The 13,911-nt window shown below is 41.3% G+C and overlaps 1 protein-coding gene across 1 annotated transcript in view; it reads left to right on the top strand.

Moving 5' to 3' along the window:
- The window catches only part of FYB2 (FYN binding protein 2), a 94,607-nt gene that overhangs the window by 50,494 nt on the left and 30,202 nt on the right, over positions 1-13,911 (top strand). The window contains 3 exon segments of the mRNA XM_078073092.1: positions 603-634; positions 3,913-4,021; positions 6,706-6,865. Of these exon segments, the coding sequence (XP_077929218.1) occupies positions 603-634; positions 3,913-4,021; positions 6,706-6,865 (301 nt within the window).

Genomic DNA, 13,911 nt, shown 5'->3' on the forward strand with positions numbered 1-13,911 from the left:
GGCTGGTCTTGGGAGCAGCATTTTCAAGGCTTAGCTATTTTCTGTTTTCTTCAGCATTCTTGTCTAGATTCAAAATAATGAATGAATCAGATCTTGGTGACAACTGAATAAATGAGCTACATTGTAGTCATTGGGACATAATCTTAACGGAGCCAAATCTAGATTATATGAGCGAATTTTGGATCAGGGGGTGCACAGCCAGCCTGGGAGAGTTCCCAGCATGACTTGTGTCACTACTTCTGCCCGCTGAAACATTGCTCCGATATCACAAGTGCGTATTTCCCCCAAATGATGGGAAAGCTTTATTCTACAGGCGCATTCCTGGAAAAGCATGCAGAGGACAATTTATTATTCTAAGTCAGATGATACATTCCCTCTGGCATGCACCGTCACATGGGGAATGCTTCTCTTCCTTTCCCACTGACCTTCATTTCCACCAGCCAGGATTCCTGGAAGTTTCTGTTGTCAGTGTCCACCTTTGCTCCATGCCGAGACCTCACCTGCCTGGTCTTTTGGTCAAGTCTCTAAAGATCTGTAATCATACAACAAAGGCATGGTTTGGATTGGTTTATGAAAATGACCATTTCCCTCTTTACTTTCAGCCTTGGAAGAATGGTCTCCATCAAGAACTTAGGTGAGTTTTATCTTCAAATGGAAAAGCATTAATCCAACCACCAGCCCTCTGATGAATGAACTAGTTTACCTCGATGGGTCAGCTATGCTTGCAGAGACTGCCCCGGTTCAGCTTCCCCAGCACCTCATAAGGTGCCTGGTGCAGAGAAGGTACTCAGGGGTCCTGCCTGGCCTTTCCCTCCTGCCTTGTTCTAGCCCAGACCACACTCATCAGTAAACACTTACTGAGTCTCCAGCATGGCCAGCCACTTGCTAACCACTGGGCCGGTAGCAGTGATGGAGACCTGGCCACTACCCTCAGGGGCTCCTGGACTGTGGGAATCACACAGTCAACTGGGCATATAACCATCATGTGACTGCCAAAGAACTTAGTTTCCAAAATGCACCATGCTGTTTCAAATCTCTGTGCCTTTGCTGCCTTAATTCATTAATTCATCCCAACTTAACGATCTGGTAAACATCTACTGACCTTCAAACATTCCCACCTATAAGAAGCCTTCCTAAGTCCCCTCCTTCAGAGAGAAGTAGCCAGGCTCCTCCCTGTAAGGTTCACAAGTTTGCACTAACATCACTGTGTGTCATTGGTTTGCTAACATGCCAGTTCATCCTCATTCTCCTTCTCTTCACCCCTTCTTGTGTGTGAGCTCCTTGTGAGAAGGGCCTGTGTTTTCTTGTTCTTGGTGTTCCTGATACCGCTCATACTTCTGGGTCCAAACCAGGACCTTGGCAAGGCTGTGCTCTGACCCACCTCTTCAGAGTCTATCATTCTTCCCCTGGAGTTACTTTTAATGCATTAGAGTAAACATGGTCGGTGAGGTCTGGAGAAGCAAGTATCAAAATTCCCTGGCGGAGGCTAAACACACAAGCACTGGGTCATGGGGGAAGCCTGTTTCATCTCTCTCCTTGAGTTCTGGCCTGCCTCGATTCATGCCCCCCATAATTACCCTCCGGCATCTAGCATGGTGCTTGGCACTTGGGAGGCCCATGTCACATGATTAATTCATTGTTTATTGAGCTTTTACTCTGTTCAGATGCTGCTAGATTCTGAGATACAAAAATGAATAGAATATATTCTCTTCCCTTGGTTCAAGATGGGCGTGGAGGCCAGAATGGTTGGGGGTAAGGGGCTATTTGGAGGGGGAAATGACTGTCTCAGTAGGAAGTTACAATATAATATAATCACTGCTAAGTAGTTGTAGGAACACAGAGGTGAGACTCTGGGCATACTTTGAAGAGCTGACAGCTGAGTTCAATCTTGAAAGACCTGTAGGAATTGGCCAGGTGAAAATATCAGAATGTATGTTCCAGGCCTAATTTACCATTTAGACCAGCCCTGTCCAATGGAACTATAAGGCAAACCATAGATGTCATTTAAAATTTTTCTAGTAGCCAAATGTTAAAAAGTAAAAAGAAACAGGTAAAATTATAATATATTTTATTAATCCCAGTATATCCAAAATATTATCATTTTGACATGTAATCAATATAATAACTGTTACTGGGGTATTTTATAGTCTTTTTTTTTTTTCATAATTCTTCAAGATCCAAGTATGTTTTATACTTACAGCTCAATTTGGACCAGATATATTTCAAATGCACAATAGCCACACATGGACAGTGGCCACAGTTGACAGCACAGATTTATACTTTATACTCTAGGTCAGGGCGGAGCCACAAAAGAGTTTCAAAGCAGATAGAGTTTCAAAGAGATAACGTACCCCATCCCCTCATAGTATTCCTAGAAGTCACCATATTGAGTTTAATTTGATAATTGTTATGGAGATCCAGCTATATAGAAACTACTGGACAAGACCTGAGGGGCAAGATGGATTACCAAGGGCATGTACATCAACAAGGCAGCTATGTTTTAGGAGAAATACCAACAGTGTGCAATGAGAAATAAGAATTGGGTAATTCTAACACAGCAAATGCTTCCATGAAGACAAGGACCCCAAGTACTGCAGGTCCTTTATATGCTCTGAACAATGCTAGGCTTTCAACATTTTTCTCACATTTCATTCTCATGGCAACCATGGAGATTGGCATTGTGACCTTTCATTTATAAATGAGAAAATTTGATTTTTTTTAGAAAGGTTAATCGTAGACTTGCAGAAAGAGGGATATATAGTGGGGATTAGAAGCCAGCCCTCCCTCACCGCTCCCGATCATCATGGAACTAGCAGATGGCCTTAATGGGGGGCACGGTGCTCAGTAATTAGATGAGTGAATGAAACTCCTGACAACTCTTTCCATTGTCTTTCAGAACAGTACTGTCTCTGGTGCTTTCCTCCCTTGATGACCCCCTCTTCTGAGTTTCTTTGAGGGCTCTTCTTTTTCTGCCTTCTGTATGAATGTGGTTGTAAATCTAGTTCACTGTGCCAGAACAGAAGTCTTCATTTGGGGGTTGATGGTTCCCCAGCATTCTGTCCTTGGTTCTCAGGTTTTTCATGACACTGTCCACCTTGCATCTCTCTCTCCTACTCCCTCCAGTGCAGCTGCTGTCTGTATACTGCGGTGCGCGGCAGTCCTTCATTTCTGTAGGGAAGCCTGGCTAAGTACCTTACCGCCCTGTGCCAGGCCCCGTGCTATTGCTTCTCTAGATTACACAGCATTAGTGCTGGGGATATATCGAGAAATAGCAGAGCTCTGCCTCCTTATAACTTGATTGTTCATTTACAAGGCAAAGTGGAGGAACTGGAGGCAGATCCATAGACAGTGCTTTAGAATACAAGATAGAAGGACAAAGTATTGGGGCAGCGGATAAGAAGGTATGACTGGGAGAATCAAGGAAGGATTCTCAGAAGTAAGATGATTCAGCAAATTGAGAAGGGTGTGATGTTTTCCAGCAAGATGCGGAGGGCATGTCTGTCAAGGGAAATAACAACTAAAAAGGGAGAGTTGCTCGAACTAGGATCGTTGGTTTGGGGAATGTGAGAGTCTAGAGCAAAAATGGAGGGAAGGAGCAGAAGTAGATGGGGTTGGAAAGAAAGGTTTCGGCCAGATCACTATAGGCTTAGATTTTATCCTACAGGCAATGGGGAGTTCCTAGGAGATTTTAAGCAGAGATTCGTTCTGGCATTGATTGGAGCAGGTAGAAACTCAGTGAAATGATCTAATGGGTGACCTGATCCTCATCTTAGAAGAAGGTGGAGAGAGGTGGGGGATTATTCGTGTTTTTTACATTCACTTTTTCAATTCATTTCATTTAGGATTGGGTGGTACACTATGATCTAAACACTCTAAACCTCACTTTTCCCCTGGTATCTCTTCACATCTAAGCCCTAAACATGAAGATGAAGATGAAGATAAAAAGGAGAAGGAAAAAGAGCCATGTGAATTGGAACCTCAAAAACCAGAAAAGGATCTACCTTCAAGCCATCTCTTCAAGGTATCAGTGTTCTAGGGTTCCAGGCCAAACAGTAGAGTTCAGGCATGTCATAGGAGTAGTTCATGGAGTGAACTTTTAGAGGCTGAGACAGCAGCTCTCCAGACACAGAGTCAGAAGACCCTGTGGCTGTTGGGTGTTTTCTCAAAGAAAGGAACTTGACAGTAACACTGAGCTCTAGCCTCAGGTTTTCTACTTATTAGCCATGAAGCAGGCCTTAGGAGTGGGGCTGGGACTAGTGTGAGTTCAGCAAGGCATCCAGAAGGCAAAACATAGACACTCATTCGGGGGCTGTACCCTGCAAATGAACGACCCCGGAGGGAGGGCCTCCTTAAGGTGTGTGCTAGAAGGCCCTGCTTAGAAACGACTTATTCTCTGAGCTCAGTCATTTCATCTGTAAGAGAAGAATAAATAATCCCTACCCAATTACCATACCCAGTCCCACCCTGATTCTGTCTTGTGATGATAAGATAATGTGTGTGAAAGTGCTATGTAAACCATAAAATACCATAAAAATGTATTCTTAATTATTACTTATTGGTAAATACTATATGTGTGTGTATTCATATCCAATTGACACTGTCCCCTTCAGACAGCTAGAGTGGTCTGCTCAGAACATTCTAAAAACCTATTTGAGATGTGCCTATCTTAGAGTATCAGATTGTTCCAGTCCCATCTGCAGGGCTCAGGTAAATCAAACAGGTTGGTGGTGGCATGGGCCTGACCTGGTGGGTAGGCCCAGAGGCCAGGATGGATCAGGTTGTGTGTTTATAGAGGATCACAAAGCAGTATCATTCAAGGAAGAAGTAAGTCACTAATTGTGAAAGAAAGGGACCAGAATTAGGGAAGTGGCATTACATGCCGAGGCCAGAGGGAGGACGAGGCCATAAGTGGGTGATGAGGCCAGAGATCAGAAAGGGGTTAATCAGGAGCATGAGAAAGACAATGGGGGATCATGGTTAGGGATATTGGTTAGGGATATTGACCATGAAAGAGCCAAAGCAGTGATATGTTCTCTATCAGTGCTGGCCGTTTGATAAGAGCCAGGTATGGGGTCAGGCTACCACCAAAGGGACATATTCCTGCTTTTGTGGTGTGGATTTGAGTTTTGGAACTTGTTTAAAAGTGACTTAGATTATGTTAGGTAAATGTGGTGGGCAATGTAGCTGAGCAGTGCTGATTGGAGTCAGATGTAAATGGTAAGTCAGTAGATACAGAATCCCCTGTGATTCAAACTGACCCTAGGAAGCATTCCCAAGGACAGGCCAAGGGGAACCCATGCACTGCCTTATTAGGGGCCATGGTGAAGGAAGGTAGTCACTGCATTTGTGGGAAACTCTGACTTATTTTTGTCATTTTTCCCCATTAAAAAATTCATTCTTGGCTGTGTGACTTGAAAGAATGCCCCTCCTTATATTCTCCTTTCAGTTTGCCCAGACCCCACCAAGAACTCAGGAAATCCCATACTTTATATCTGTTAAGTACTTCAGCTTCTTCCAAGTACTTTCAGATGTGTTGTCATAGTCAACTCTCCTGTCTACTTGACGTCCAAAGTACAGTAATCTCCTCTCCCGTTGTCATCTGATAAATGGCCAGAAAGGCTGTAATGCTCCTTGGTTTCCAGTGTCTATTCCTGGCAATCCATCCAGATCTTTCTGAAATGAACATCTGCTCAGATTGCTGCCTGGGGCTCAGTGAGGCCCACATTGAAACTTGCATGCATGACCCTGCATTACTCAGCCTCATTCTGTCACATCTTTCTCACCTCGTCTTTTTTCTCTGTCCCTTCCAGTCTTCCCTCAGCATCAGCCTCCGTACACCTGTCTGAGGACCCTAACATTTCTCCAGATACGCATGCCTTTGCTCATGCTGATTTATCCGCCAGGTACTCCTTCATCCCCTCAGTCAAGGAAGAGTCCTTACATTTTAAAATACTCTTTAGTAAGACCTGCTTTGGAAGTCTTCCTCCACCCTGTCTCCCAGTCGAGAGAACTGACCTCCCCTCCTCGGTTTCTGTCTCAGTGAACAACACAACTGCAAATGGTTCTTGCCACATTGTATCTTAATATTTGTGTGTAACGTCTCTGTGATCAGTGTGTAGGCCGCCGTGCCCATGCTGTCTCTCTATCTCTGGACCTCAGCATTCGTGTCTGACAAACACTGCAGGGAAGGAGTGGGAAAGGAAGTGAGGAGGAACAGAAGAATGGCCAGGGGAGAGATGAAATGTCAGGCGAAAGGAACACAGCATCGCTTGGTGGTCAAGAGCACAGGGCTCAAGTCCTGCCTTGGTAGACCACTGGCTGTGAGACCAGAGGATTTGGAGGTCCTTTATTTAACCTTTCAAAACTCTTTATCACGTGGATCAATGATATTTTCCCAATGGGGTGTCATGGAGGTGAGGTGAGATCAGATATATGAAGAACCTGCTCTGTAGGCAGTGCTCTGTTACATGCTGGCTGCCTTCTGTGGGGCTGCCTCTGCGCTTGTCATTCGGTGGCCATTCAGAGGCGAGCCAAAGACTTTGTGTGCATCCTTGTGAAACTTAGTCTAGGGAGACTGCGTTCAGTACCACACGAAATCATTGCTCTCCGTGAAGCGTGAATGACTGAAGAACAGAACAGAAGTAAGTGGCAAACGGAGCAGGTAAGTCCGAGCTCTACAGCACTCTCCCTGTTGCATGTGTTTAGGGGGCTGCCCGTGGAGGAATGCGGGGAAGAAAGCAGGTGATGGAAGTCCTCGGAGGCGGCAGGAGCATGCTGCCCAGGAAGCAGGGCCCTGTGAGTGACACTGTCCAGACAAAGGCCTGGCCCCAAGACCCAAAGCTGGCCAGGCACTCCCTAGGCCACTGTAAGTTGCCTTTCTTCCTGGTTCTCTTCACCGTCATCAAATGATTTTAAAGTTGTGGGTGTCCAAGATGTTAGTTTCTTTTATAAATATTTATTGAACATTTATTATGTACAAGGAAACTTGCCCTAGTCAGGCAGTTGTGCAGTCATGTAAAGAGCACTGGATTTAGAAGGAGAAGACCAGAGGTCAAATCTAACCTCTAATACTTATTAGCCATAGCTTCATATTCCTGCAGCTCCATTTCTTCATTGATAAAAAGGCATCATACTATGGGCCTCACAGGGGATTTGTGAGGGCCAAATCTGACAGTATGTCACATAATAGGTACTCAGCAAATATTTACTTCTTTCTTTGTGTATCTACCAGCTCCTATTGACTTTTGTAGGCCAAAATAATCGATACACTGATGATATAGTTAGGATATCATTAGTTGACTTTATTTAGGTTGTATTTTACCTTCATGTTAGTCAAGACTCTTGATTACAGGTAACAGTAATCACATTGTGTTGAGCAAAAAAAGGAGACTCACCTCAAGGAAAGTCTGGTGGTGATGGGGTCCACATACACAAACAATACCAAGGACTCAATATTACTTCTTCTCCTGGTTTTTCCCTCCCTGGCTTAGCTCCATTTTCAGACAAACCCTACCCTTTTGGAGGCAATATGGCATCCAGCTGTAACAAGCTTATACCCTATCCTCTTAGGAACCCCAGAGGAAAACTAGAAATTTTTACCTTCTCAATAGTTATGAGAAAAGGCCCAGATCTGGGTCTTATTGGCTCTGACTGGGTCACATGTCATCTCTGCACCAGTCATTATAAGTGGGGGATAGGATGCTCTGGTTGGCTCAGCCTGTGTCATAAACTCACCCCAGGAGCGGCAGGCAGAGTCCGTTCTACCAAAAGTACATAATATCAGATTGAAGGATTTCCCAAGTGAAAGAAAAGGGCTGTTGGGGGGGCGGGGGAATAGGTAGTGGGTAGACAAAGAAAACAGATATCCACTCCAGCCCAATAAACCATGGCAGACCACTGACATTTCACGTTACAAAACAGTTATGAGAAGAATAAATACGCAGTGATCATAAGATGGACTCCGGGTCCCTTAAAATGTGCCTCTGGGCTAGTTGGCCACATCCCTGCCTCACAGGTCCTTCCCTGCATACTCTGCAGCATTCTGCATTTCCTGCGTCATGTGTTTAAATGCCCCTGTAATTTTGCCTGATCTCTGTCTGGAATTCGCTACCTGCTGATGTCCTAAGCATCCTTTAAGATCTATCTCAGAAGTCACTTCTTCTGAGGCCTCACTTACCTCCATCCGTCCTCCTCTTCCCTGCTCTCCAGGGGCCACAATTCCCCACTCCTTTCTGTTTCCATGGCACTGAAACAGCAACCAAGTGACCCCATCTCCATATTAGGCTTTGCAGTTAAGCATTTCTGGGACCCAGGACCCCTATATACTAATCCCATAATCTTAGGAAATTTACAAACTTTCATGTACAAATGGGGTTAATACTACTTATTTTCCAGGGCTCTTTGTCAATGTATATAAAGTGTATATTTCAGTGCTCAATAACTGTTAGTTCTCTTCATTTATTTCCTTCTCTAAAAAAAGTATAGCATACCTTACGTTATAATACATGGGGTACGTGTTTGTCTCCCATGGTACACGGTGGGCACCATGTGATTAGAGACCATTTGGTATTTTTCTCTGTATTTCTGCAACCTGGCACAGTGTCTGGCACACTGGCGATCCCCCAACAAAACTTTGTTAAAGAAAGGAATAAAAGAATAAATCCAACTCCAGTGAGACTACAGTAGATTTGACAACATGAATAATTCTCTTGACTAAGAAAAGTAAAGAATGAATTTTTGGAAAATGTATTAAAGTATCACAGAACTGATGTAAAAAGAAAGCATCCATATACTCGCAGGAACCAGGAACCCTGGAAGGTGAGTGCCAGAGCTACTCTTGCCCTAAGGGTTTTTACTGAGCTCTGAATCTCTTGAACTCCTATTTTGATGGTGTGATGTTCAGAGGACAGGTCCTGATATCCCAGGATCTGCCCCAAGTGAGCTCATAATTGGAAACTTCTGTATAAAGTCAGGACCTCAAAGGATTATGTCCACACAGAATGAATAAGACTGTGCCTATAGTTAAAAATGCTATATTGTGTACTTATAAATTTGTTATTAAAAGGGTAGATCTCAAGCATTCTGAACACAATACAAATTTTTTCAAAAATAAATGGAAAAAGGGAGAAAGATATTTTTGATATTAATGACACATGAGAAAGCACAGAGGTGGCATAAAATCAAAAACCATGCCTTAAAATGAGAAGTGGGTAGATTTAATTTGGAGTATAGAAAAAAAATGGAAGTGAGAGGAAGACCAGTTGAAGTGAATTAAAGAGTTACAGGAGAGCCCTGAATATGGGGCTGAAAGCTATTTTCATGCAATTATGAACTGTCCGTGAAGAGTCACTATAGATTTGGGGATTATACCATGAAGAAAACAGTCCAAAGAGGATTATTCTGAGTAATCTGTACATGCTGCTAAAGCACAAAGGGAGTTGCTGAGTCCATTACTAGTTCTTTCCAGTACTTGTTTGAGTAGCACAAAATGCTTAGTCAAGGAGGGTTGGCATGAAATCAAAGTTTTGAGAAGAAAAACACAATAGAGTGTCTTTCTATACTCCTCCTATGCAAATAGGCCTCTTGAAAAAATGAATGAAATTATCACTTCTTTTGGTTGAAAAAAAAATTAACAAAACATAAGCCCTGGTAATCAGAAGGAAACTTGGCCATTTTGACCCTGGTGCTGGGTGAAGGAAAAAAAAAAATAATTACCATAAGCTGATCCTCATGTCCATCAGCAGTTCAAATCCCCACTACAATGTGTGTGGTCCAAAAGAAACCCAAAGTAATCTAATGTGGTATCAGCTTGGTAGCCCTCCCAGACAACTGGTAGAAGCAAACAAAATCCTCTTTCATGGAACCAACTTCTATTCCAGGTTTCAAATAATTCAACAATATATACTTTTAAAAATTAACAGTTCATAGACAAAAATTACTAAACACACAAGCAAACAAGTCACAGTGATTGGAAACCAGCAAAATAACAGATTTAGGAGCCAACCTGCAATATAGTACAGGTATTGGAATTATTAAACACAAAACATAATATTTAATATATTTTAAGATACCTCGGAATAAACCTAACCAAAGAGGTAAAGGATCTATACTCTAGGAACTACAGAACACTCACACTCATGAAAGAAATTGAAGAAGACACAAAAAGATGGAAAAATATTCCATGCTCATGGATCGGAAGAATAAACATTGTTAAAATGTCTATGCTACCCAGAGCAATCTATACCTTCAACGCCATCCCGATCAAAATTCCAATGACATTTTTCAAAGTGCTGGAACAAACAATCCTAAAATTTGTATGGAATCAGAAAAGACCCTGAATCGCCAAGGAAATGTTGAAAAAGAAAAACAAAGCTGGGGGCATCACGTTGCCTGATTTCAAGCTATATTACAAAGCTGTGATCACCAAGACAGCATGGTACTGGCACAAAAACAGACCTACAGACCAATGGAACAGAATAGAGAACCCAGATATGGACCCTCAACTCTATGGTCAAATAATCTTTGACAAAGCAGGAAAAAACATGCAATGGAAAAAAGACAGTCTCTTCAATAAATGGTGCTGGGAAAATTGGACAGCCATATGCAGAAGAATGAAACTCGACCATTCTCTAACACCATTCACAAAGATAAACTCAAAGTGGATGAAAGACCTCAATGTGAAACAGGAATCCATCAAAATCCTAGAGGAGAACATAGGCAGTAACCTCTTTGACATCGCCCACAGCAACTTCTTTCAAGATACATCTCCAAAAACTAGTGAAACAAAAGCAAAAATGAACTTTTGGGACTTCAACAAGATAAAAAGCTTCTGCACAGCAAAGGAAACAGTCAACAAAACAAAGAGGCAACCCACAGAATGGGAGAAGATATTTGCAAATGACACTACAGATAAAGGGCTGGTATCCAAAATATATAAAGAACTTCTCAAACTCAACACCCAAAAAACAAATAATCAAGTCAAAAAGTGGGCAGAAGATATGAAAAGACCCTTCTCTGAAGAAGACATACAAATGGCTAACAGACACATGAAAAAATGTTCATCATCATTAGCCATCAGGGAAATTCAAATCAAAACCACATTGAGATACCACCTTACACCAGTTAGAATGGCCAAAATGGACAGGGAAAGAAACAACAAATGTTGGAGAGGTTGTGGAGAAAGGGGAACCCTCTTACACTGTTGGTGGGAATGCAAGTTGGTACAGCCACTTTGGAAAACAGTGTGGAGGTTCCTCAAAAATTTAAAAATAGAGCTACCCTATGACCCAGCAATTGCACTTCTGGGTATTTACCCCAAAGACACAGATGTAGTGAAAAGAAGGGCCATATGCACCCCAATGTTCATAGCAGCAATGTCCACAATAGCCAAACTGTGGAAAGAGCCGAGATGCCCTTCAACAGATAGATGGATAAAGAAGATGTGGTCCATATATACAATGGAATATTACTCAGCCATCAGAAAGGATGAATACCCTACTTTTCCATCAACATGGATGGGACTGGAGGAGATTATGCTAAGTGAAATAAGTCAAGCAGAGAAAGTCAATTATCATATGGTTTCACTTATTTGTGGAACATAAGGAATAGCATGGAGGACATTAGGAGAAGGAAGGGAAAAATGAGGGGGGGGGAATTGGAGGGAGAGATGAACCATGAGAGACTGTGGACTCTGAAAGACAACCAGGATTTTAGAGGGGTGGGGGGAGGGGGGATTGGTTAGCCTGGTGATGGGTATTAAGAAGGGCACGTACTGCATGGAGCACTGGGTGTTATATGAAAACAATGGATCGTGGATCACCACATCAAAAACTAATGATGTATTGTACTGTGACTGACATAACATAATAAAATTAAAAAAAAAAAAAAATATGAACAGGGAATAAACAGATTTGAAAAAGATAAATAATTTGATAAATTGATATAGAAATGCAGTGAATGAATTATACATCAGATTAGACCCAGGTGAAGAAATTAAGGAACAAGAAGATAAATCTAGAGAAATTATCCAAAATATATTCCACAGGAGAAATGATAGGAAAGAATGAAAGAGAGGATAAGAATCCTCAAGGATAAAAGAAGTCTTAAAATAACATTAAATCAGCGTTCTACAAAAGGGTCCTAGAAAGAGTGGGAAGGAGGATAAAATAGAGATAATGCCTGATAATTTTCTAGAATTGTTGAAAGGTATCAATTTATAGATCCAGAAGCCCTTAAGTTCTCAAGTAGGATAAATAAAAGAACTCCACACCTAATTATATCTTAAGGAAATGGAAGAATATTGAAGAATAAGAGAATATCTTAAAATATCTTAAAAGCAGACAAAAGAAAAGGCCAGTCACCCAGAAAGAAACAAGCAGGCTGATTGCTGAGTTCTCAACAAGAGTGTGTAACTTGAATACAGTGCTGCTGAAAAATATTGAATGTCTATCCAGAATTGTATAACTAGTGAAAATGCATGTCAGGAATGGAGGGAAAATTATTATATTTTCAGACAAATAAAAAGTGAGAGATTTTAATCACCAAATGAAACCTTCTCAAGGAGATTCTAAAGCGTGTAGTTCAGGCAGAAAGAAGATAATCCCAGATAGAGAATTTCGGATGCAAGAAAGAATAGCAAGTGTCAACTGAATAAAACAATAACATCAAACTGGGGAGAGGGGAAAAAATATTGAACATTAATAGCACATACTTTGGGAAGGTAACTCAAAGCATTCTAAGGTTTTTAATTGTGAGTAACAATAGTAATTTATGCTAGCTTTAAAAGAGAGTAGCTAGGATATATATTCATCAAAAGATACCAGTGAAAAAGCAAGGCACAGAGTGGAAGAAGTTACTTGATTTGTATATATATTTGACAAAGGACTCTGATATGGAATATATAAATCTTCTATAAACATCACTGTATCCAGAAAATATAAAAATCAGAAAAAAAATTTAGAGAAATTGGGAAAATACATGAAGAGGTACTTCACTCAAGAAGATATTCAAAAAGCAAATACATTATGGAAGAGCTGTTCACCTTCATTAAGTCTCGGGGAAATGCAAATGAAACCTGCAATGTGATATCACTACACACCCACCCAAATGGCTAAAATAAAAACCACTAAAAATATCAAGTCTTAGTGAAGTTATGGAACAACTAGAACTCTCCTACACTGCTGGGACTGTAACTGGGGTAATCACTTTGGAAAACTGTCTGGCGGTATCTATTAAAGCCCAGCATATGCATATCCTATGACTAGCAACCCCATGCCTATTCTTATACCCAATAGAAATGCATACTTCAATTTACCAAGACATATACAAGATGTTCATAGCAGAACTTTTTATAATAACCTCAAACTGGAAACCATCCACATGTCCATCTAAAGTAGAAAGGATAAATGTAGCATGTTCACACAATGGAATCGTTACAGGAATGAACAAATTACAACCATACGCAACAGCACAGATGAATGTCACTTAGTATTGAAGGGAAGTAGGCAACACCAAAGAGAACATTCTGAATTATTCCATTAATATAAAGTTCATAAATAAGCAGAATTGACCTCTGATATTAGGCAGTACAATTGTGGCTCCCCTTGTGGGAGGGAACAAGGACTAGAACAGAGCTTGAATCCTCAAGGATAAAAGAAGTCTTAAAATAACATTAAATCAGCGTTCTACAAAAGGGTCCTAGAAAGAGTGGGAAGGAGGATAAAATAGAGATAATGCCTGATAATTTTCTAGAATTGTTGAAAGGTATCAATTTATAGATCCAGAAGCCCTTAAGTTCTCAAGTAGGATAAATAAAACTGGCAGTGTTAGGTTTTTGATCATGTACATGAATATGTTCAATTTGGGAAAATCTATTGAGCTATACTCTTACGATTTGTGCTTTTTCCTGTATGT

The sequence above is a fragment of the Halichoerus grypus genome, chromosome 5 (genome assembly GCF_964656455.1).
Source record: "Halichoerus grypus chromosome 5, mHalGry1.hap1.1, whole genome shotgun sequence".
In the NCBI taxonomy this organism is placed as follows: Eukaryota; Metazoa; Chordata; class Mammalia; order Carnivora; family Phocidae; genus Halichoerus; species Halichoerus grypus.